The sequence below is a fragment of the Plectropomus leopardus genome, chromosome 20, assembly GCF_008729295.1.
Source record: "Plectropomus leopardus isolate mb chromosome 20, YSFRI_Pleo_2.0, whole genome shotgun sequence".
NCBI classification, from domain to species: domain Eukaryota; kingdom Metazoa; phylum Chordata; class Actinopteri; order Perciformes; family Serranidae; genus Plectropomus; species Plectropomus leopardus.
In genome coordinates, this window is record NC_056482.1 from 19922396 (window position 1) to 19946246 (window position 23851).

The window sequence follows — 23851 nt, forward strand, 5'->3', positions numbered from 1 at the left end:
TTGAATGAGGGGCCATCATCCCGGCGGCTCGGAGGTGGAAAATACAGTTAAAAGTCTCTCTGGATGCGTATAAAATGAACAAGCTGGCCTCTCAGACAGGCACCTGAGTGACCGTACAGCGCCATTTCACCTCCTCGTTGGGTAAGTGTGGTTTATAACAATGAAACGGTTTTGATTTGAAAGCGACAAAGCATGCAACAGACCTGTTTATTTGTCTGTGACACAAAGTAGCAAGCTTGCTAGCGGATTTTTTCGTACTCTTTTTTAGGAGGAGGAGGAGAGGGGAGGGGGGCTACCAGTCATTTCGAGACAAAAGAAACCCGAATATTTTCACTGTACGTGCGGCTCACCTCAAATGACACCCTGAGTGATATGAACTCGCTTTTTGTAGCTTGTCAAAGTCAATATGCGCTGGTTGTTTTAGTCTAAATCGCCGTTAGTTAGCGTTAGCTTATTCTTCAAACCGTGTGTGTGTTATGTGTGCGGTTTCGGAGAAGAAGAAACCCAAACAGACAGTATTTCTCACCAAAAAAGACGAGACGCTGCAGACAAAATAACGTTGATTATTTTTGCTCACAAGGCCCTGATAGCCGTGGTCAGCATTTCCAGTAGACGTCTAAACTGTGGCCACAGCAGCATGTTTTGTGCTTTTTGTTCCTTACATTAAGACTTTGTGTTCAGTTTGAAAGGCTCCCACTACGACATGGTTTCGTCCCCAAACACCGAAAGGTTATGGAGTTCATACGTCCTTCTTTGTGTAGGCTTTTGCAAAATGAATGATCATATTCCTACCTTTACGCGATCCTTTATTTAGTAAATCAATCACTTTTCAATGACCCCAATCAAGATGACAAACCTGGAACATTTTACTTAGGGACTGTTCCTTATTTGTGAGAAGGGAGTGGGGTGGTGCATGAAGCAGGGTTCCTGAGAATCCTTAAAAAGTCTTGAAAGGCGTTGAAACGGCCTTAATTTGTGTGAAATTGACCTAAAATAATCTTTTGAAAGTCTTCAGACATGGGTGGGAGGAATTTATTTATCTTTTTTTATGATGTTTCATTGTAAAATCTCAAAATAATAGGTACCATCTGGGTTTTATTGTAAATTAATGAATACATTTCCTTTCTCAAACTCGTCATGATGTGAGTCCGAGCAGTGGAATCTCTCATGCAGATTGAGAAACACAAAGTTGCCCAGAAAACAGCCCAGAAATTAGATATTTCCCACTTATGTTGGTACACCAAATAGATATTTCATGAAAATATAATATGTTTATTTTCCTCCATGTGTTCCTCTCTTGAAAGGGTTCTTTTTCCAACATTTGATGGAAATGATCTAACTTTATCACTGGACAAGAAAAGTCATGTTTTGTGTTACAATAAACATTTGGGCAAAACAAAGTTGTCCTTTAATTTTGGTTATCAGAAAACTGTTCATAAACTTAGTTCCAAATGGAATTAAAAAGTCTTAAATCGACCTTGTCTTAAGCTGCAGGAACCTCGAAAAAGGGACAGGCATGTCAAATAATTTTTAAGCACTGGGCATGACTTTTGTTTTATATTTTGGCTCAGGGGAGGGATATACAACTTTGAATGACTTTATTTTGTATTTAGTTTACTACAGATTCTTAATGAAAATATACCTTTTAAAAATTGCCCAAAACATGGCCATTTAGCCATTTATAGAAAGAAAATGAAAGATAGATATAGATATTTTTAAATTTTGCCAAAAAATGTTTGCACTGACTTACCAGCTTGCACATTTAATACACTGTCCTCAACTTCTAAAGTTCAAAGATCAAAGAATCATTTTCTTAAATGTAACTACCACTTCATGGTGAAGGGAAGGTCATGCGTTTTCTCCAGTCACCCGGGGAGGCTCAAGGAAAATTCTTTGTAGCTTCAAGAAGGGAAAAAAAATCATAGTCACACCCCGGCCAGCGCCTTTGTCTCATAAATAAAGAACAGTCCCTTACACTCTATTTTTTCCCTCTTATTCTGGCATCAAAGCCTTCTCCCTGAAGCAGTCATTATGTGGTGTATGCTGGCCCTAATTGATAGCATGTTTCAGTGTTTAGACAACATCAAGCAACTGCAGGTCCTCAGATTGTAGTTAATTATTTTCAGGAATGGTTCGACCCATTCTGCAAGCCATACTCTTGCACTAATAGTAAGCAGTCCAAGGGTTAAGCCTGTGAAATTAATTCTTAGAAGGAGCTTGGACTTTCAGAGTACCATGCTAAGGACAGTTATCCCTTCCTCCCACACAGCTAAATAGAGAAACCGACATCACTGAGTGCTTCTGTCTGTATTTATTTAAATCAGATTGATCAATAATCTAAAGCAGTTATCCCAACACAACAAAACTGTTTTTAGAGGACTGGACTAGGAAAAAAACCCAGATGTTTTTCAAATTTAATTTAACAAATCAAATCGAGTAATCTCTCTTGGTCATTCCTGGTTTGAGCATGTTTCCTCATTAAGCTGAAAACTGGATCTTGGCAATAAAATGAGAGCTATAATATAGGATAAAGTTACATGTGCAAGTGGGAGCTCATGTCAACGCACAGAGCTGACAGTTTAGTGTGTGTTGTGTGCCCACTGATTTTCACATTTTACAAGCTGTTTTCGGCATCATTGCCTCTTTAGTATTAATTTCAAATCATTGAATCGCTCACCTTCTCCTGACTGGGTTTTAACAGTGTGACACTCTTAAGCTGTAGTATTAGAGGGTGAACACTGGTTTCAGCATAAGGATAGGTTCACTATGGGATTAGCATAGGATTAGTGCAGATATTGACAGAGGTTTGTCACCTCATCCAGAAATTCCTTGCTCTTTTTCTGTAAAAGACGATGCTTAAACATCATTATAAATGCAGTTGTTTTCAATGACATTTTAAAGATTGGCCAAATAAAAAAAAAAGAAAAGACATTATTTGACACAGGATCATCCACCCCCTTTGCCATTTGGAGTACAGTTGATCATAGTTAGGTATTTGGGAAGTTTTTAAGTGATTAGTGCAAAGCTACAGATGTACGAACAGCGTCTGTGAAGTTAAGTAACTGACCTGTGACCCAGCAGTCTGGTGTATATGGTGAAATGCTGCCTTGATGATGCGTGACATATATGTGTCACCCGGTTTCCACTATTAAAATGTTTTGTTTTTGTAAAACTATCACTAAAGTTTTTTACAAATGCAACTTTATCAATTCATCATCGATGGTACAGGGCAACATGGAGAAAATCAAATATGATATTTTTGACCAAATTTCTCAATATCGATATTGCTACAATATTGAAGGGTTAACCATATATTTTTCTAATTAATCACCAGTAATGTGGATATAATGACAAAATGGGTAAAGCCAAAGAGCTTGAGCAGTCTGGTAAGTAAAGAAAATTACATAATTTTACTGTAATGTAGCTTTTAAAACCAGAAAAAGACAAAGGTTACGATATTATGACATTTGAAATCTAATATGATATATTGTCTCTTGTCAAGATTAAGGCTGCAAGTAATGATTATTTTCATTATCAACTAATCTGCATAGTATTTTCATGATTGATTGTTTAATCAGTTTGTTTATTTAAAAAAGCCACAGCCTAAAGCCACATCTTCAGTTTGCTTACTCTGTCTAACTTTATTTACTACTTAATTTTTTATCATAAATGACAAAAAAAGCAGCAAATTCTCACATTTAAGTGTTAAACAGTTTTGCTTGAACAATGACTGAAACGATTCATCGATTATAAAAATACTTGGTGATTCATTATTATGTGATCAACTAATTTGAGTAATTGCTGCAGCTCTGATCACAATATTTATCTAATAGCGATATATTGCCCAGGCTTTATTACATTACCAACGCCAAAATTCTGGTAAAATATGCAGTGTGTAAGCAGTTATTGCCCATTATCAACAAATGCACCCCAAAAATAGATCTGTGTTTAAGGATGTAAATGACTTTAAGTTGTTTAGTGGGATTGCAATCCTTTTTGTGCAAACAACAGAGATTAATCTTGTTCGAACTGAAAAAGTGCTAAACAGCACTTCACAGTTGCACAGCAAAGTGTGCACTAGCAGTAGAGTATAGTCATCAGGGGATGACAGGAGAAAGAATGCTGAATATGAAACAGAATCAGTTCATGCTTCAACACTGTGCAGGGTGTGTAGTGCTACGTCTGCCACTCTGGCTTGTACATACAGTACTGTACGTGGTGGGAGAGCCGGCAGCAGGGGGCTATGATAGATGTGGCTCTGGACAAAAAAAAAAAAAAAACCTGTCACAAATCTGGATGTGTGGGTATAATTTATGTCATATCAGAAGAAAATATTATGCAGTGAGTTCGACTTTCATCTTCTTAAGTGTCTTGTTCACAGGTGTTGATATATACTTTCTCTTGTCCCCCCTCTTGTTTCTTAGGTTTCTTGGATGCACTCCTCCCACTTCCTGCTTCCCATCTGATGTTCCTCAAGATTCCCCACAACTATTGCCCTCATTCTGACTAGAAATTAATTAAAAGATACATACACATATATATTTGTTTATAACATCCAGAATTCAATTACCTGTCACCTGCATCACCCTCCTTCCCCTCTCCCTTTTTATCTTATCATCAAATTTAAAAGGGGTCATCAAACACTCGTTACGACACACAACCACATTAATTCATACATACAGAAGCCACCATGTCCTCCATCCTTCCCTTCACTCCCCCGGTTGTGAAGCGCCTCCTGGGATGGAAGAAGACTCCAGCAGGGAGCGGAGGAGCAGGGGGAGGCATCGGAGGAGTAGGTGAGCAAAACGGGGGAGGACAGGAGGAGAAGTGGTGCGAAAAGGCTGTGAAGAGCTTGGTGAAGAAGCTGAAGAAGACCGGGCAGCTGGATGAGCTCGAGAAAGCCATCAGCACGCAGAACAGCAACACAAAGTGTGTCACCATACCCAGGTGAGAGGAGGGCACACACATCTGGTATTTCTATCTCTTTCTGGCTCTGTACATTTGCAGGGTTCCCACGGTCATGGAAAACCCGGAAAAGTCATAGAATTTCACAACCACATTTTCAAGGCCTGGAAAAATTATGGGAATGTGTTGTGTGTAATAAATTAAATTACCTCAGTGTTACATAACGGTGAATTTATTTTCTGTAGCTGATGAACTAATATACCGTACGTTGATGTGTAACAACATTTTGGTTGTTTTTGTTTATTTGTTTCATTTTTTTCATTATCTCCCTGTGTTCTAACTCTCCCTTCACGTCTGCCCATTAGGCATTTCAAATGATTTTGTATGCCCTTGTGGCTGAGGGGAGGGGCATATTACTTTAAGTGGCTGTATTTTGTAATTATTTTACTGCAGATTTTTAAAAACATGCCCAGGGATATGGAAAGCATGTTTTCTTACAAATCAGCAATTCTTCAAAAAAATTGGCATTTTTTTTCTTTAAAGTTTTTTGGCCATTTTTATAAAGAAACCTAAAAAACTGAGTTTTTTTTAACATTAAAAGACATGTTTTCTTTCAAAATTACCAAAATGACACAATTTTTTCATAGCCAAAAACTGTAAAAACCAGAAAATTATTGTTGGATATCTGAAGGTCCCGGGCAAGTGGTGCAAGAAAAAAAAATCATTCAATCATTTTGAAATTTTGTCCATGACAGTGTGTGAGAACCCTGCATTATACTCTGTATAAGTATAAAAAATGTACTAGAATTTACTGAGACAAATGTCTCGAATAATCAATTGTGCATCAAAACGAATGGATGAAATGGCACATCATTTTAGCACTTACTCTTCAAGTTATGCTCACATTTACACAATTACACATCCGCAGTCCCTGTGCACTGGTATACCACAATACCACCAATTCAGATCAGCACAGGGAGGTGTGCCAACACACATGAAAGTATGACAGTGAGATGCAACCACAGGCTTGCAGGAAGAAAAGTCTCTGTTGTGCAACAACACGTCCACTTCCTCCTCTTGCTGTGCCACAGGTTAGCAAGGCAGAAGAAGTGAAACTGGATCGGAGGAAATGCATGTTGAACACATGATGCCAACCAAACTCTGTAAACTTAGTGAAAATTGTTAGAACTTGGTATGCATAAAATCATATCCGTGCATTCACATAGTGTGCAGCATCGTGGATGATTTGTTCTAGTTTGAGTTGCTAAAAGTGTGACAGGCTCTGATTGCACCTCCACCACATCCTTCTGCAGCTGCATAATTGGGAACTGCCAAACCTTGTTACAGTCTTGTCTTTCATCCCATTATGCTGATCAGATTTGTTGACGTAGCCTGTCAGGAGGTGCTAATTAGACTAAGATCAGAGAAATTTAATCAAAAGAAATTAAATGAGTTGAGAGCTTATCACAGGTATTTACAGCATCATTCTTAGATATTTTGTAAACTATTCAAATAGCTTTAAAAGCAGAGACACACCAACACTCTGCAGCATTCATTATCAGTTTAGGTATTATGATGGTTTTGATCAAAAATGTTCTTTGGCATTAAAAAAAAAGTCTGCAACTTCAAGGAAAATGCATGATAGAGCTTTTGACAGATGCAGTAGTTTTGTGTTTCTAACTGATGGCATTCATTTGAGTGTGAGTGATGTTAGATTGGTACTCAGCATTGTCCTCTACACTTACTGAAGTTGATGATGTCTGAATTGGTTCAGAAGAAATTTTGTTTGTGCACCTCTTGTTGGAAATAAAAGAAACAAAAAAACTGGAAAGCTTTAATTTGTCAGGCAGATGTACTCTTCAGTAAAGAAAATATTTAATTAAGAAAACAAAAGCCCTTTTTATACAGAGATTGCGCCATAGGGCTGCTAAAGAAGTAGCTTGTTTAGGCCGCCTGCCATTTTTACCAACCAACAGCGGCATCATTCTGCTCCAGCGTGTGAGTTTATACAGCATGCCAGCAACACTGAAGCGAAAGAGGCATGGCGGGAGTGAGATATAACACAACAGCATCAGCCTAGAGTGACATATAACATTTCTAATCCATAACAATCGCATAACACGGAAGTGACTATCATTTACTGTCCCTATTGAATGACAGCTGATCTCGTCCTCTGCTTGGAGGACAAAGAGCTCCAAAATCTTATTGTTTTCCCAATTTGCAGACATTTACAGCTACTGTTCTTCAAGTTAGCCAATGACTGCTGCTAACTGCTTTTTAAGTCTCCCGTTGCTGGATCAAAGGCGGGATAACTCTGTCCCCCTATTCCGCAATAATTCCTTTTATACAGAGTGGCAAGGAGGCATAACGGAGAGATATTCCCTTCTTAAACAGGAAGTATAAAAGGGACTGTTGAAAAAAAGCAATCTGTATGGCTGATGATGACTGATAATCTGACATTCGCTATGGGCTTTGGTGCATACATTACCCACCTTAGAAGTATAGATGGATTTATATATGACTAAGGTTGAAGAGACTGTACACTATTAACAAAAAAAAGTCTTAGACTGAACACAAAGTTGTAGAAAGAAGATATGATGGAACAAAGTATCAATGCATCAAGCGCTGTAAAGCTGTGAAGAAGTCGTTTAATGTAGAAACTGTCCTCTTATCACCCTAGACTCTTTACAAATGTTCTGAAGAAGAGAAAAATGACACCTTTCATTCGTTGTGTCTGTACATCTCTATGTACTCTCTGAAAATGGAACACCATGAACTCAAGTTGCACATCTTCACATTTCTTACACAGTTTAAAAAAAAAGAAGTCATTTGACAACCTTGAAAATAAACTTAGTTTGTATAAATGTGTTTTCTGGACGCCCAAACTTGCCAATACTGTAGATGATCAGACTGAACAGTTACAGGTCATGTGTCTTTTAGTATAGATTTCTCCTGCATGACAATGTACACGGGCCAAGTCACCAGACCAGGTGAAACCTTATCAAGATAAAGGTGGCAAAGTCAGAGGAGCCCCATGAGAAGCATGTGATTGACGTCAATCAATCCACTGAGGGTCAGCAGAGACGGGAGATAACTAGGCTGCTCTGTGAAGATTTTATGAGCTTTCCTTCTCAAGTTTTCTGTGTAATCGACCCTTTCTTCTTTCCTGCTATCTTAGAATCCTTTGAATATGAAGTATCAATAACAGACTTTACTTTGCAGAGAGATTTACCCCTTTTTGCTCATCTCCCACTCGACCCCCATGTCAGCCACAGATCAGCTCACCTGTAGCTAATGGGAATTTCTTCTCAAAGACACCTCAAAATGGTAGCTTTTTATTTTTTTAAAATGGTGTCGGAACCCTGGCTTTTCACTGAAAAATGCTACTGGTGGGAATTCATTTATACCACATTTTGCAATGTAAATCTGTTATGCATTTGGTTAGACAACAATTGCATTGTGCATTTGCATTTACAGCATTGTATTGGCGTCATTGCGCCCACGCTTGATGAAGCTGGAGAGGTGGCAAGAAAAATAAACATGACAGTTTCAGGGTCAGCAGAGGCGGTGGTAATGTGCTGCTGGTGTTTACTTTTCCTTTTACCATGGAAGGGTTCATCGGATCCTCTACGACTTTAGCAATATCAGATGTCAATGTTCCCTGGTGGGTGGATAGCTTCTCAGCAATGCACTCTGGCTGAGGTCAGGCAAATCTAATCGCACTGCAGTCTTAATGCATGCTCTGCAGATCACACCTTACATCGACGAGCTGCCTTACATGTCTTAATATCAAAGTTGTAGAATTGAACCAGCATGAACATCAGTGCTGACTCAGGTCTGTGCAGCTCAGTGGAGCAACTCACTGATCACCCTTTTCCACCAAATTAGCTCTGGTTCTTGAACCGGTTCTGCTCAGGATTTTTGTAACATTGGTGCTATCTAGAGAAACAGCTTGTGTTTCCACCAATTTTGAGCAGAACCTTTGTTATCAAGGATGCATCATCAATGGAAGGTGTTCAGAATTAGAAATTAGTACCAGCCATGAGCCAAATGCTGGTAAAATTTCAAATTACTGCTGGATTTTCTTCAATCAACAGCCAAAATGTCAATGGTAATCTGTTTAGTGGCTGGTAGATTTTGGAATCCACCAGCCACAGTGGCAAGTGGACAAAAAAAGTTAATTTTCAACCTTGAGGGCATTGCACAATGCACAACAGTAAACAGAAGTAGCAAGATGATAGATTGCATTGATTACCTATGAGCTTTTGTTCTGTTACTTCAGATATTGGTTTTAATCGACAAAAAGCATGGGGCACCTATTAATGATTAGGAGGTGTGGAAGACTATTAGGGCTGTACACAATTCAGAATAACGCACGTGGAATCAGATTTGGCTGTTCAATATGAATGCTCGATGATTTGTTTTGTTTTCCATCCAAAGTTTTCAAGTTAAACAGGGCTCTGCAGGTTGTCAGTATGACAGTGGCATTCAGTCAGATAGTAAGCAAGCTAATGGTGCTAACAATGGGTCATAAATCATCTACGGTCCAAACCATCCCCAGAGGTACACTGCACATGCTGAATAGCAAAAACAAACAAATAAAGCAAACAAACTGCTTGACTTGAAGCAATCTCCGTCAACTGAGGACTGATGATTCAAATCTCTGACTCTCAAAGGGCAGCCCTAAAGACTATTACTTGAAAGACTCCATCGTCTCTTTCCTACCTCTATAATATGACATTCTCACTGATGTTGTGATGGTTCGCACTTTAGGTTAAGGAAGACCTGCTGTTTTTGGTTTCAGCTGGAAACCAACTTTTTGGGTTCCGAGCCCATTTATTTTTGGTCGAAATGCTCCAAACTGTTTAAAATAAGGTGTGCGATATAGAGTGGAACTGGATCCATGGTGGTGGAAAAGGGGTATAAGAATGTGAGTAATTGGTTAAGTGTAGTGTGAAGCAGGGCAGTGCCACAACATGAAAGTTGTATACTGTATGCTAATAGTATGTCTGAAACTGGTCCCGTTGTTGAGGAAATAGGACATTGCAGAAGTACTGTAAATGTGTGGGCAAAATAGGATAAAGACGTGCAGAAGTGGAACCATGTGGCTAAAGTGTCTAAAGCCGAGAAGCAAAGCCTCTGTGTTTCTTAACTCTGAGGAATGTAGGCTAGATAGTAGCTCTTGAAGTGGTACTGATAAGATGATGTGGGATCTTGTTAGACATTCACTTAAATTCTGCTGCTGTCTACAATCTCCAAAGATGCAAGTTGAAAAGAATCCTCATGATTTAAGCCTTTGAACCATAAAGTGTGCGTTCTTTCAACTATCTTTCTTGTTTGGTTTGCATCTTATGTTTGTACCAAACCAATCAGTGAAGGTGGCAGTTATTGTTGTACAAATAAATACAATGAATGCATGATATAGTGCTATCTCTCATTGTTTGATAAACTAATAAATTTGGGCACAGTTAAACAAGTCCTGTCCTGTATTCACCAGATGCTAAACATTGGAATCAGTGAGTTTGAACTGAAGTATCGCTGTCCAGAAATAGTGTGGAGAAAGTGTTTTTTTTTGTTAACATCATGTTTCACAGGTTGACTGTGGTTTGGTTGAAATGACTGCATAGGGGTAACCCTTCCATGGAGTAGTAGGTCCAGATGCATTACTTGACAGTTGCCAGTGGTTTTCAGCAGATAACACGTCCGGCCTTTGATGCTCAGCTCGCTTCCCTTTGAACATGGAGAAGTAAGGTTGATAAAAGCTGAAGATAAATTGCTCTGGCTCTTAACGTTTTCATTTGTTGTTTTTGTTTTTTTTTTGTTCTTTTTTGGGTGGTGGAGGATGTTAAAGAGGTGTGTCGAGGATTGTGAGGAGATAGCAGGTTTGAGGTTGAGGTGTTTTTTTGTGCTTGTCAAAATAGGGTTGTCAAAATAAGAAGTGGAAATGTCTTTACTTCTTCTGCTCTGTGTAGCCTACATTGCATGCTTCTGATGAAACTATGATTCGCGGAGCCTAGTTAATTCGCTCCAAATCAGTTGATGGAAATGTGTCTAATTCACATTTATTAATTGCAACATTTCAAAAGTTTGCTTAAAATTTGCTTGGATATTCATTGGAAAACTGGTTAGCGACTTACAGGTGAATAAACAAGGATCCAGAGTCTTGCTAAAAAAAGGCACTTTTTTATAGACACTTGGGATTTTACTGGTGTTAGGTGAGAAAGGAGGCAGGGAAGACATTAGCTGTGACAAGAGATGGTCTGCACGGGGCTTGTAGTTGTAGAACTCTTTGAGTAGGTTGATAAATGTAGAGATAGCAGGTCCTGTACAGACAGGTCCTGCTCTGATCAGACAGCAGAATCTCCTCTCTATTTGACATGTCAAGAAAAAACTGATAAGAGCGTCAGAGGACATGTTAGCAACAGTGGGGATGTATGTAAAACACACACGTAGTAGATTTCTAAACACATTTGTGTTGTATCTGGTTTTTCTGTTGTCACGTCTTGACACATTGTTATAGTCTATTAAACATTTTTTTTTCTTCATTCATATTATTGTGTAGACACATCACACTTCTCATGACTTAATAATATTTGCAGAAATTTGAATCATTTGTATGTGTTCTTCAGATATTCTGTGCCATCAGGCATTGCAGGAGTTTATTTAACCCTTAAAGGAAAACTTAACCTTTTTAAATGACCATTTGTAGATCAATTACTCACCACATGTTGTGTAGAATGCATGAAGAAAACTTTTCTCACTTTGGTGAATGAAGAATTCAAAAATAAAGAAAGCCCTTTCCGTCGGGGAACTGAACTAAAAATGAAACTCATCGATGCTCTCTTCAAAGCCAGACTCCATTGACAGAACAGTAACTTTACCTTGCTGAACACCAGAGCTACTGGACTACCACTGTTTCGATCAGTGTGTGTTATTGTGTGACTTTGGTGTTAAAAGGGTTAGTTCTGGTTCACCAGTCACTCAATAACACAAACAAACGTCAGATTCAAGCTCCCATGTTCAGTGAGGTAAAAGTACTGTTTTTGTCAATGGACTCTGAAGAGAGCATGGATAAGTTTCACTTCCCATTCAGTTCCCTGCCGTGAAGGACTATCTGTTTAGGAAGTACTGACCACACTACTGTAGACGGATGTTTTGATAGTTTTGCTGATGATAAACACAGACCCCTTTTACTTCAATCCATCAAGAATTTTCTTCATTTTTGGATTCTTCGCTTACTGGCAGCATGCAGAAAAATACATTTAACATAGCACAGGGTAAGTGATCGATGAAAAAAAGTTCGTTCTGCAGCTGAAGTATTCATTTAAAGCCTTATAAACAAGTAAAATGATCTGACATAATTTATCAAAAATTGAAGCATGAAAGATAAATTGGAAGATACGTTCATCCAGCATCATCCTTTATCTCAAAGTTTTAACAGGGAGCAACAATTCAATCCTGTCTTTTCCCTGCATCACCTGATTGCATCATGTCACTGTCTGATTTGGATTTGTCACATGATCACCTGCCATCCAGTTAGGATCTCTTATTGAAAAACTTGAGGGCGGATCTCTTTATTTTCCTCCTTTGTGTCAATAAGAGACCAACTGTACATGTTTGTGATTTCATCCTACTAATTTGGAATGAATCGCCTCATGTTTACCATCTGTTTTCTTTCATTTTTATCCTTTTTGCACTTGTCCTGTGTGTTTGTGTGTGTGTGTGTCTGTAGTAATTGCTCAGATCTATGGGGTCTGGGCTCAGGCCACACGATAGAGCAGTGGGACTCTGCAGGCATGTACGGATACCATGACCACAGCAGGTGAATATACTCACACGCACTCTATCAATCTCTTCATTCCTACAAATGTTAAGCAATAAAAATGCTGATGCCCACATGTTGCTTTAATGTTTGTCTATCTTTCTGTAATTTACAGTATCACTAAACACTGGCTATGGCTATGTATTGGTTTATTTAAGATCATTGAAAGACTTTGAGTGTATTACAAGTGGCAATTATATTATAGAAAACTTTATTACTGTTAGTGTAATAATACTTTATATAATGTTGCCAATAAATAAATAATTGAGCTGTATTTTAGTAAAAAAAAAAAAAAGCTTGTAAGTGGTGCTGCAGATGCATAATCTATTACATTAAGTTCAAATTATGAGTGATGTCTTCTGTCTGTGCTATGAGATCAAGCAGCAGTGTTGATTACTCATCAAAATACATGAATAAAGATGCATTTCGTTATAATATCCATAGAGATGCTGAGTTTTTCTGTAAACATGGTTAGTCAAGTAAAGGTTGTTTTACAAGATAAATGTGTTTTTTGCAAGGTTTGAGTTTCAGAGAGGTAATTTAAGTGCTGAAAAGTTTTTAAAAAAATAAAAGTTGGCTATAAAACCAGCATTTTGAACTCTAATAGTTAGTGGTGTTTCTTGGTTACTAAACTAGATACTAAAGAAAACAAAAACATCTTAATGCATTCCTCTCAGGTTACAGTCTCCTGTCCAGACTTGGACACATTTCTGAGTCAGTATTAATCTTTCTCCTGTCCTTCTCAGGTCACTGGATGGGCGTCTTCAGGTGTCCCATCGTAAGGGCCTTCCCCATGTCATCTACTGCCGCCTTTGGAGATGGCCCGACCTTCACAGCCACCATGAGCTGAGGGCCATCGACGCCTGCCAGTTTGCCTTCAACCTCAAAAAGGATGAAGTTTGTGTCAATCCCTACCACTACCAGAGAGTGGAGACGCCTGGTAATTATTCTTGAGAATTCTGTGTGTCTACTTGTCCGAGTTTCTGTGACTTATTACTGCTGGCTGTGATCTTCAAGGTGTCCTCTATTAAGGTTATAATCACAGTGGTATTGGCATATGACAGAGTTTAGAATTTCATTATCACTTTTAGATTTGCCATAAGGGATAGAGCAATTGTGGATTGTGACTTTAAAAAGCCCTCAGAAATAATTTGATTTTGGGGAATTTACATTTATCTGGATATTCAGGTTTGTTTTCCACTAAAAAAAAAATCATTAAAAAGATTTGTGTCTAATAAAATATTTGTTTAAAGCATATTTTGATGATTATCGTGATAAGATCGCAAATTGCAATTATTTTGGCAGAAAATGTCCATATCGTCCCATGCCTATTTGCCATTTTGTGTATTGGAAACCAGTCTAGATGTGTTAATTTTTCTGTGTTTTGGTGTGTATAAGAAGCACAATATTTTTGCATCAGCATATTTTCTTAGAAACAAAGTGCATTTAATTACACAGTTTAAAGTGATACGTCTTTATCTCTCCAGTGCTCCCTCCGGTGTTGGTGCCCCGTCACACAGAGATTCTGACAGAGCTTCCTCCTCTAGACGACTTTACAAACTCCATCCCTGAAAACACCAACTTCCCTGCCGGCATAGACCCTCCGAATAACTACATACCAGGTGTGTTTGCAGTGCATGTTTTAATTTTCTCCTTACTTTAGCTTTTATACAAGCTAACTACATTTGCATTCAGTAGAAAGTTGTTAATTAAAGGTAAGATTTCCAGCCTTGTGTTTTTTTTCTACTGTACAACATCATACATGCATCATCTTTATGTTGACTTACAAGAACTTTTTTGTTTTATTTTATTTTTTTACAGAGACTCCTCCACCTGGCTACATCAGTGAAGATGGGGAAACCAGCGACCAACAGATGAATCAAAGTATGGAATCAGGTAGACTAGTTGAGTTTTGTGCTAGTGTACATGCTGCTATTTATCTCACTGGTTTGAAAAACAAAACAGTGTAAGGATCAGAAGATCAGTTTTGACAACCTAAAATCATCAGTAAAATTATAAAGCTCACTATATACATCAAATGTAATGGTTAATAAAAAGGTGGGACGTTATGTGTCTTTTTTTCCTCCCAGGTTCACCAGCAGAAATGTCACCCAGCACCCTGTCACCTGTCAGTCATGGCCTGGGTAAGACTATTTTCATCAGTCTTCTTCAGTTTTATAGTAAGTCAGATATAGCTCTTGGAAGTTAATAAATGTGTGAGAAACTGCTTGATTCATTCAACGTTTAATTTGTCATATGAATAAGTGGACAGAAATCGTAACGTTTTTCTGCAAATTAAAGCACGGAAGAGCTGTCACATGTGGGAAATGGAGAAACAGAAACTGTTGTTGACATTAAAATGTCAAAATAAATGTTTTCGTTGATTTTTTTCCAGACCTTCAGCCAGTTACCTACAGTGAACCAGCTTTCTGGTGCTCGATAGCCTACTATGAATTAAACCAGCGGGTTGGAGAGACCTTCCACGCCTCACAGCCGTCTCTGACAGTCGACGGCTTCACCGACCCCTCTAACTCTGAACGCTTCTGTCTAGGGCTTCTCAGCAACGTTAACAGGAATGCAACTGTTGAAATGACAAGGAGACATATAGGTACGAGCACATGCTCTTCGACACAAACACATACAGAATATAGATCATAAAAAAGGTCAAGGCTCTGAGATGTCAAGCTTTTTGGAAAAAATACACTAGTCAAGAGATTTTAAAATTAGTTTTACTATAAATTTACTGGGGTTGCACGGCGGTGCAGCACCGTCGCAGAGTTCTCCATGTTAGTGTGGCTTTTCTCCAGGTTCTTTGGCTTGATGATAGATGGATGGATATACAGCTAAATAAACACATTTTCTACAACACAGCATTCAGAACTTCTTCATGATTTATGTCTTCCTACCTTTCCTTTCACCCCTTTCACATTTTTCTGTCTCACACTCTGTAGGTCGTGGTGTAAGGTTGTACTACATCGGAGGGGAGGTGTTCGCCGAGTGCCTCAGTGACAGTGCCATTTTTGTCCAGAGTCCCAACTGCAACCAGCGATACGGCTGGCACCCTGCCACAGTCTGCAAGATACCCCCAGGTTTGTAAACAAAAAAATGTTTCTTTCTTTTTGAGCCAGATGGACGATACACATCTGACAGAAAGCTTCCTTTCGGGTCTGCTAAAAAGATAAAATTGCAGTTTTGACAATAATTTACTTAAAGTGGATTGAGCTCCTACTGAAACTTAAATAAGGAGGAACAAGAAGCACTACCCAATTACTTCCGGCTAACCTTCATGTTAAAAACGTGTCTGGATTGGGGAACTTGAGCTTCTTTCACCTGATATTGATGAAGTAAAGCTTGAGGAAGAGCACTAATGCCCTCCATAATGTGACAGTTTTTCTCAGACTCTCACCCACACACACTGACTCATCTTTGCCCATGTAACTTTGAACGTTTCGTTCCTGGACAAATGAGCAGTGTGAACAGTATCATTACCGAGGCACAGAATTGTACTGAAAGAAAATGGGGATGTTGTAGACATTTAGGGGTTTGGACTTGTCAGCCTTACGGAGAATGATCACTAACAAACAAAACACCCACACCTCACAATGCATCCGCTTTGTGCTTTGAAGTTATGGTCAAAGAAATGGTGAGGTAAAATCAATTTGTTAAGTCACTGGATACAGTAAATTAATTTATAGTTTGAAACTTTTCGAATCATTCTTAAGCCTTCTAATGCATTCATAAAAATCAAACATATCAGACTTTATCTGGGATACAACAAAAAGTCCTGAAAGTATTTCTGTTGTTCTCAATGTTTTCTCAGTCCACCCTTCTCTACCAACTTAATCTCTTTTACATACATTTTTTCTTCCTTTTTTAGGCTGTAATCTGAAGATTTTTAACAACCAGGAGTTTGCTGCACTGCTGGCCCAGTCAGTCAATCAGGGGTTTGAGGCGGTCTACCAATTAACCAGGATGTGCACCATCAGGATGAGCTTCGTCAAGGGCTGGGGAGCAGAGTACAGGTATGTTACGTATCCAATGATGAGCATAAATAAGCCCAAAAGCACACCATTCTGTCTTTTACTGTCATCCGTGATGAATGGAGGGTTGTAGTGCGGTGAGACCAGAGTGGAAATTCATTTGTGTGTCCTCACACAAGAGGTCATGCTGGAAGCTTGGCGACATTAAGATTCCTTGCAGGCTGTGCAGTGGCTGCTGTTAGTTTTGGATGGTGTGACACAGCTGATATTACACAGCTTTCCTGGTTTGGACATCTCCCCTTTGTCCTCAACTTTAGCACCAGCTCTTTATTGCAATCTAACTAAGGGTCAGATTTACTTAACCCCTTGTGTTTTAATTCATTGACTATAGTGATGTCCTTTGAAATTTGATTTCTTCGCAAAATGTTGTTGGTATGAATGCTGGAGTGAATAAAGCTAAACAAGATTTATCTGTTTCTGGTAGGGGTGCATGATAACATTGGCATAACTTCAGTATCTGCTGATATTGGCTTTAAAATTAAATATCAGAATCGCCCATCATACTGTCATATATGGGCATACTGGATATCGGCAAATAAAAACAATATCATGCATCCCTAGTTTCTGGCTACAGTGGCTGTTTATCTTTCTTTGTTGAGGTATGACTGCGTGTCAGAGGAATTAAAGGTTATTCAGGTTTTTATGCCTCTGTGCTGGCAATGGCTGTGGCTCAATAATGCCTTGAGGAAACATCTTTAAATTTGGCACAAACTTCCACTTGGACTCAAGGATGAAATACTTACAATTTGGTGGTTGGGAGTCAAAGGCTACTGTGAATTCACGTGCTAATTATGACTAACTTTCACACAATTGGTGACTAATCTTGGGTGCCCACCTGGAAACTGTGCTGACTGTATAGATTGTATGAGCTGCTGTGTGACACATCCATGCTTTCACAGACATAGATTTAAACTGTAACTGCAACTTGACTGGTTCATGGAGGTAAACAACCCAAGGTGGTAATTCTGGTTTACTCAAAAACCAAAACATCATGTTTCAGAAAAAGGCACAACTGCTTAAACAAAAAAAGTAGGGTTTCCCCTTGAAAACTGGAGATTGGAATCATCAGTTGGAAACCCCTCAGTCGACTGAGATTGCTTCAACTCCAGCGAACACTCATGACTTTTATGATACTCTGGTACAATCGGTGGCGGCCGTGATGCAGCGACACAGAGGAAGAGAGAATCTGCGCTGTAAGTCTCTGAGACATTATGTTCTCTCTTCTGCCTAGAAGTCTTGAATTTACAGCTCACAGCAACTTAATAAGAGACAGTCTCTGGCTTTTGTTTGATATCTAGTGTCTGCAAGAAAATGATGTGCACCTAAGATCTGTCCTTAGTGCTGTTAGCTTGTTTACTGCATTACATTAATGCCACAGTCTCACTAAGTATCCTGCTGAACCCCCATCTAACTAAACACTTTGCTATGTTTTTTCGGGGCTATACACAGGTACTTTCATAACTACATCTCATTTTCTTTATTTTTTCAGTTTGTCAAAAGCTTTCATTGAGAGAAAATGGCTTTTTTTCCACATCATAATGCAATCATTACACAGCAATGGCCTCAGGTAGTCAGCTGGAATCAGATGGGTCACTGCAAGGCAAAGTATCATGGGAGTCACGTAAAGATATAGAATTACTGTAGTTTAAAATGTCTTTTTCCTCAAAATGAACACTGTAAACAGACTACTTGTTTACTATAAGCAAATTATTTAAAAGGCATTCGAATATGGCTCAAGCTCTTAAATCATATATGTAACTGATCACTATAATTGGTTTCCACTGTATATTCTAGAATCAGTAGTAACCTATTACAAGAAGAAGCAGTAGTATTGTCAGAAGTGTGAGTACAGTAAGAGCACTTCCTTAAAGTGATTTACAACAAATAATAAAAGTGAATGGGAGCTTGCATCGCCCAGGTCTGAGCAGATGATCAAACACAGCTGACTACTCTGTGGTCCTGCCAGACTTGGCCTGCGCTCTACAGACAGCGGAGACACTGACTGCTAACCAGACAGGCTACACAGCGGCTTAACCCTGGCCACTGAGGACAAGCCAAAACACCCCCACAAACACTGCTGTCTGGCTCCTGGGAGGGAGCAGCACAAAGCAGAGCCAGGAGCAGAACAGATGTTTGCTGGGTGGGTGGTTGGAGGGCCACAGTGACAGAGATGCACACAAATACTCGATAATCTCTGACATTTTACAACAAAAGGAGGAATATAATGGAGATTATACACATGCGGTGCAGATGAGTGCATCTACAAGCTCAAACAAACCTCTTACCTATCAAATTCTTACTCACATAATGCACATTGTCACTCCTCAGGTTTTTATGTTCAGATACACCTTTGTGTATTTAATAATCTTCATTACAAAGTGGAGGAACAAGACAAAAAGGAGAATTCTGTGCTCTTTTTAAGACGTCCCACACATTTTGCCCAATTTGCTGAACGAAATGTCAGGTTTTATCAAATCATATCAAGTTTCGCATAGAGAGTGGTGACTCAAAATCTAAATGTAAAATCTAAACTTCACTTTTAGACCATTTAACCTGCTTGGACCAGGACAGAGTTTTGCCAGTCGAATCAGATTTGGCTGTTCAGTACAAATATTGGTGATTTTTTTTTTTTCATATTAAGTTTTAAACAAAAACCACGGTGCATTCAATACCCATTACGATATGCAATTCCATTCAAAGGGGCTTTATTTGCGTGAAAAACATGTTTATGTTGCCAAAGTTAAATCAAAACAAAAATTGCATGTACAAAAAGCTCTTTTTTTTAACATATCACTGCTGATTAAGCCACCAAACGAGAGGAAACTTAGTTCAAAGCCCCACTGCACACCGTTCCACACCTTTTTGAGGAAACTTGTCCCTCGGAAAACCCTAAAAACCATAGAAAAATGCCACACACTGTTTTCATATTGAATGTGCCCCTGTTGTCTACTCAAATTACAAGAAAGAGTCATGGCTGCTAGTAATGCAGACAAAAAAACAAACGCACATGGGGAAAGCACCTGGGGTTGAAGATGCCGTCGTCAAGTGGGTCAGTGATGCACAGTTATGCCATGGGAGTGGGCCCTTGGTAGCGGGGCTGTCTGTTTCAGTACTTTATATTAATTTAATAAATATGCAAATGACAACTACGTGATAATCTGCATGAGAAATAAAAATTTAAAGAAAAAAAATAGTATATTAATCATCCGTTATAGTGGTCAATTTGATCCAATCAGATGTGATCACTTTAAGAGGTTTCTGCTGTTCTTAATTTGCATTATTGATTCAATTCTGAAAGCATCTCAGTAAAACCTTTTGTGCAGCATTCACTTTATAATCAGATAAGAATGAGTATGAATGTGTAACATGAAGTACAGGAAAGTCTGTCACCGCCTACAAATGCCATCTGTGTTTTGACTCTTTCTTTGCCTCTCTGCTGTATTTCATCCCCGCAGACGTCAGACAGTAACCAGCACTCCCTGTTGGATTGAGCTGCATCTCAACGGCCCCCTCCAGTGGCTGGATAAGGTGCTGACCCAGATGGGTTCACCATCAGTGCGCTGCTCCAGTATGTCCTAAATGCAATGTCAAACTGACATTTCACAACATTTGACCAGTATGTCCTGAGGAAGACCGCAGTGCAGTCTTAAACTGACGCACTAACAACATTTTCATCTAGAAAAAAACTGGATTATACAACAGACCTGGAGGACGAGAGAATGACATCGCTGATGGACGATGTTAATGATATCACAGTGGACCTGATCACTTTTGGCTCTGTTGGATTAACGTTAAGATGACATTCCAGTAATCATGGACTTAATTGAAATCACCCTGCAATACCAAAAGACGAGAGTGATGTCACAATGGACCAGACTGCATTCATGTTTTTGGTATCTGACTGAGGCATTGATCCAGAAACACAAAGCAGGACGGAGCTCTACTGTCCGGCTGTTTTGGGGATTGATGAGCGTGAGACCTTTTAGCAACAGGGGCAGCCTCTCCAACCACTAGTCCACCTTACTGCTCCACTACTAACCTACCACAGCACAACTTTGATTCCAGATTTCTGTTTAAACAAGGTTGACCAACAGCAGTACTGCCAATCCAGGCTCAACCAAAGTCAGCTCCACGCCTGGACATGATTTTTTTTCTTGGTTTTGGTGACCAAACTTCCATTTTTATCTGCGATTTTCCTGCTTTTCTCCTGGTGAGTTCTGTGTTGTTATGACCTAACAACTGGACTCTGAAAAGGGGCGATCACCAGGAGAGCAAGTTGATGTCTTTAATTAATATTGCATAGCCTGTCTTCACATGTTCAAATGCACGCACATATACACTGTAACACAGACAAACCTTACTAGCTATTTTTGACACAACTGCAGAGCATTTCGTCTTTGCGTTTTATTGGTTCTATTCAACCATGAGCGTGCAGTGGGGTAGATGTTTGGATTAGAGCTCAAACTGCTGCTAAACAGCACGGATAACTGGAATGAGTTAGTCATTTTTAGAACATGTCCCTCTTCTGGAACTTCATCCAATCTTTGAACTTCTTTTCAGAGAGTAGGAAAGGCATAAGGAGTTAACCACAGCTAAATGTTTCTGGTTTTCGAGGCCCAAAAGTTTGCACTGACTCTGTTTCCCCCTGCATGCTCTTACACTTTCTCTCTTGCATTCTCTTCATCAACTTTTTTACAATTATATCATCTTGCTTATGAAGGAGAGTTGTATGTTGGGCTTGGAGATGTGTAGGAATAGGACTCAGTATAAATGCAGTTCAAGAATCTAAGCTTCAATGTCGCCCCCTGCTGTCTAAAAGAAAAAATACCATCACTAATGTTTTGCTGATGCAAGTCTCTCTCGAATATACGCTTGGACTGATGCACGGTTTCCCCATTATTGACATTTTATTGTAAGAAAGACGAGTCCTGCAGCGTGGGACTTTTGAAAAACTTCAGCTTCTATACTGTACTTGCACTGCCCCAAATTATGCACACTTGATATTGCTACAAGAAAGTTGCCTTTGATGTAAAATACAGCAAGATATGCTTTGAAATGTACAGATAGGAATGTTGAAAAGTCCATTTTAAATCATGACAATTACAAAAAAATATCTTCCATATTTTTAAGAATGTTCACTATAATGATTTTTCCCTGTATATTGTCTGAATTGGCTTATTAAAGAGCATTAATTTGATTTTAATAAAATTTCTTATCCCCAATCTAAAAGCCAGCTGGTACCTACATTGGTATTTTAGAGTCCAAATCTCAAGTATTTAAGCTTTAAGTATTTGACAAGCTAGTTATACTACACAGCTATTTTCTTTACACATTCTTTTAGCTACATTTTGTATTGTGTATTTTTTACATATGAATATATTTAAAAAATGTCAAAGCTTTCTTCCCTTTTATTAGAATTCAATATTTTTTTAGAATATGCCCCCTCTTCGAAATGACAGCTTAATGATGATTTATGAAATATGTAGCATAGGATGCAACATTTTCACTGATTTTACCACAGTAGAAATTTTGAGACTTAGAGGCTGAGTCATCATAATTTCCTTTGTTTTCTTCAAAACTTGATTTGGCTACTAAAATGGTAAAAGTAGCTGATGAATTTGGGGATTTTATCAGCTGTCGAAGAAGGTAGTTTCTTGCTTTATTCTTATTAATTTTATCAGCTCTATGGGCGTGACCCAAATTATGATAGTGCTGTCCCAAAGACAGAATGCATGTATCTACAATATGACCTGTACACTGCAGATCCACTGTCACAAACTGAACTGCTGACAAAAACACAACAGCACCTGATGACAACATGACATCAGACAGACGTTGAATATTTGATTGGAATAATATTGGTTTGATCATATTTTAATTGTATGACATTAGAATTTTACATTTTATGGACATTAACATGACATTTTTCCGATGTTAGGTTCTGTTTTCCCTACCTTGTAACTAAATGCTGTAACTCGAAAAGACGTTTTCATGAGGCGTTTGGAAGACGTTGGATTTTGGTAACACATCTTAAAACCACCAAAATATCAACGTTACCTGCTATCAGTATTCTTTGTCAAACTGACGTTTGCATTAGATATTGTCATGACATTGACTTTTGGTCACTCGAAGTCATAGCCTAAATTCAACCTTGTTATGTCTAACGATGTTGGTGGCAAACTGGGCAGTTTTCCAGTTTTGAATTTTACTGGCTTGATGATTAAAATTTCCGATTTTTCTTTTTGGGGTTTGGTTAGTTGCAAAGTGTTTGGATGAAAAAAAACCCAGACTTTTTGGAGATATTAGAGTTTAATCCAGCAGCTAGGCAATGCAGATTTTTTTTTTTTTTTAACAACAAAGCAGTTGATTTTCATTTTAAAAGCTCTGATTTTGAAGGCGGCGTTTGTAGAATTCTGTCTTACTTTAGCAACACAGGACATTCCAGTACACAGTGTAAAAGCTGCTGCCAATTTCAGCTCTGCAGATGTTTAATTCTAATGACTCCTAATGTGTGGTTGTACACTGTTAATTTACAGTGAGCGTGTTTACATGCACATATGATATTGAATTGCATTCAAGGCCTCTTTACTCAGAGTTTATTCTTCATGTGTTTCCCAATACATCAGCAGAATGCTACCACAAAAATGGCTTGCAAGTGGGACGTGTAAATAAAAGTAAACTGGACCAGGTGTGAACTCGCCTCACTATCTTGGCTCATACTGTCACATTCCAGAAAGACTGACTTGTTTAAGACCATGGGAAAAAAGGCTGACAGTGGTTTTGACTTCAAGTACAGTAATGCCAGTGTGCATGTTAATACATTCACATTTTTTACTTGATTACTGCAACATGTGGAGGAAATGCTGATTTAAAAATTTTGTTGTAGAACACCGAATGGTTTACTTTATCGTAAACTGGCTGAGATAAGAAGTATATAGATTCTGATGTTTAATCATACATACTGTCAGCATCCTGCAGAAATTCAAGATTTGCATTTAAAGCACACTTGATAGATGACATCCCCTGCTCCAGGGGGATATATTTTAGCACTTGGACCAAATTGAAAGATTGACATTTTTGAAAA

General features: G+C 38.6%; 1 protein-coding gene across 3 annotated transcripts; it reads left to right on the plus strand.

The window, feature by feature from the left end:
• On the plus strand, nt 1-23456 carry smad2 (SMAD family member 2). Of its 3 annotated transcripts, none has more exons than XM_042508730.1 (11): nt 1-141; nt 4425-4947; nt 12638-12727; nt 13474-13667; nt 14215-14349; nt 14549-14623; nt 14818-14871; nt 15123-15335; nt 15679-15816; nt 16605-16749; nt 20223-23456. In XM_042508730.1, the coding sequence occupies exons 2-11, from the start codon at nt 4691-4693 to the stop codon at nt 20344-20346; spliced, it is 1425 nt and encodes a 474-aa protein (XP_042364664.1). In that variant the 5' UTR covers nt 1-141; nt 4425-4690; the 3' UTR covers nt 20347-23456. The 3 variants fall into 3 exon arrangements, with proteins under 3 accessions (XP_042364664.1, XP_042364665.1, XP_042364666.1); XM_042508731.1 differs by having other exon boundaries at nt 14549-14611; XM_042508732.1 differs by lacking the exon at nt 12638-12727.
• The last annotated feature ends 395 nt before the right edge of the window (nt 23457-23851 follow it).

What these genes read in the sequence shown, in the direction of transcription:
- smad2 (XM_042508730.1), top strand. Translation starts at nt 4,691, where the DNA reads ATGTCCTCCATCCTTCCCTTCACTCCCCCGGTTGTGAAGCGCCTCCTG. An exon ending in GAATCAAAGTATGGAATCAG is followed by an intron (nt 14,624 to 14,817) that starts GTAGACTAGTTG and finishes TTTTCCTCCCAG; the next exon opens with GTTCACCAGCAGAAATGTCA. An exon ending in AGTCTGCAAGATACCCCCAG is followed by an intron (nt 15,817 to 16,604) that starts GTTTGTAAACAA and finishes TTCCTTTTTTAG; the next exon opens with GCTGTAATCTGAAGATTTTT.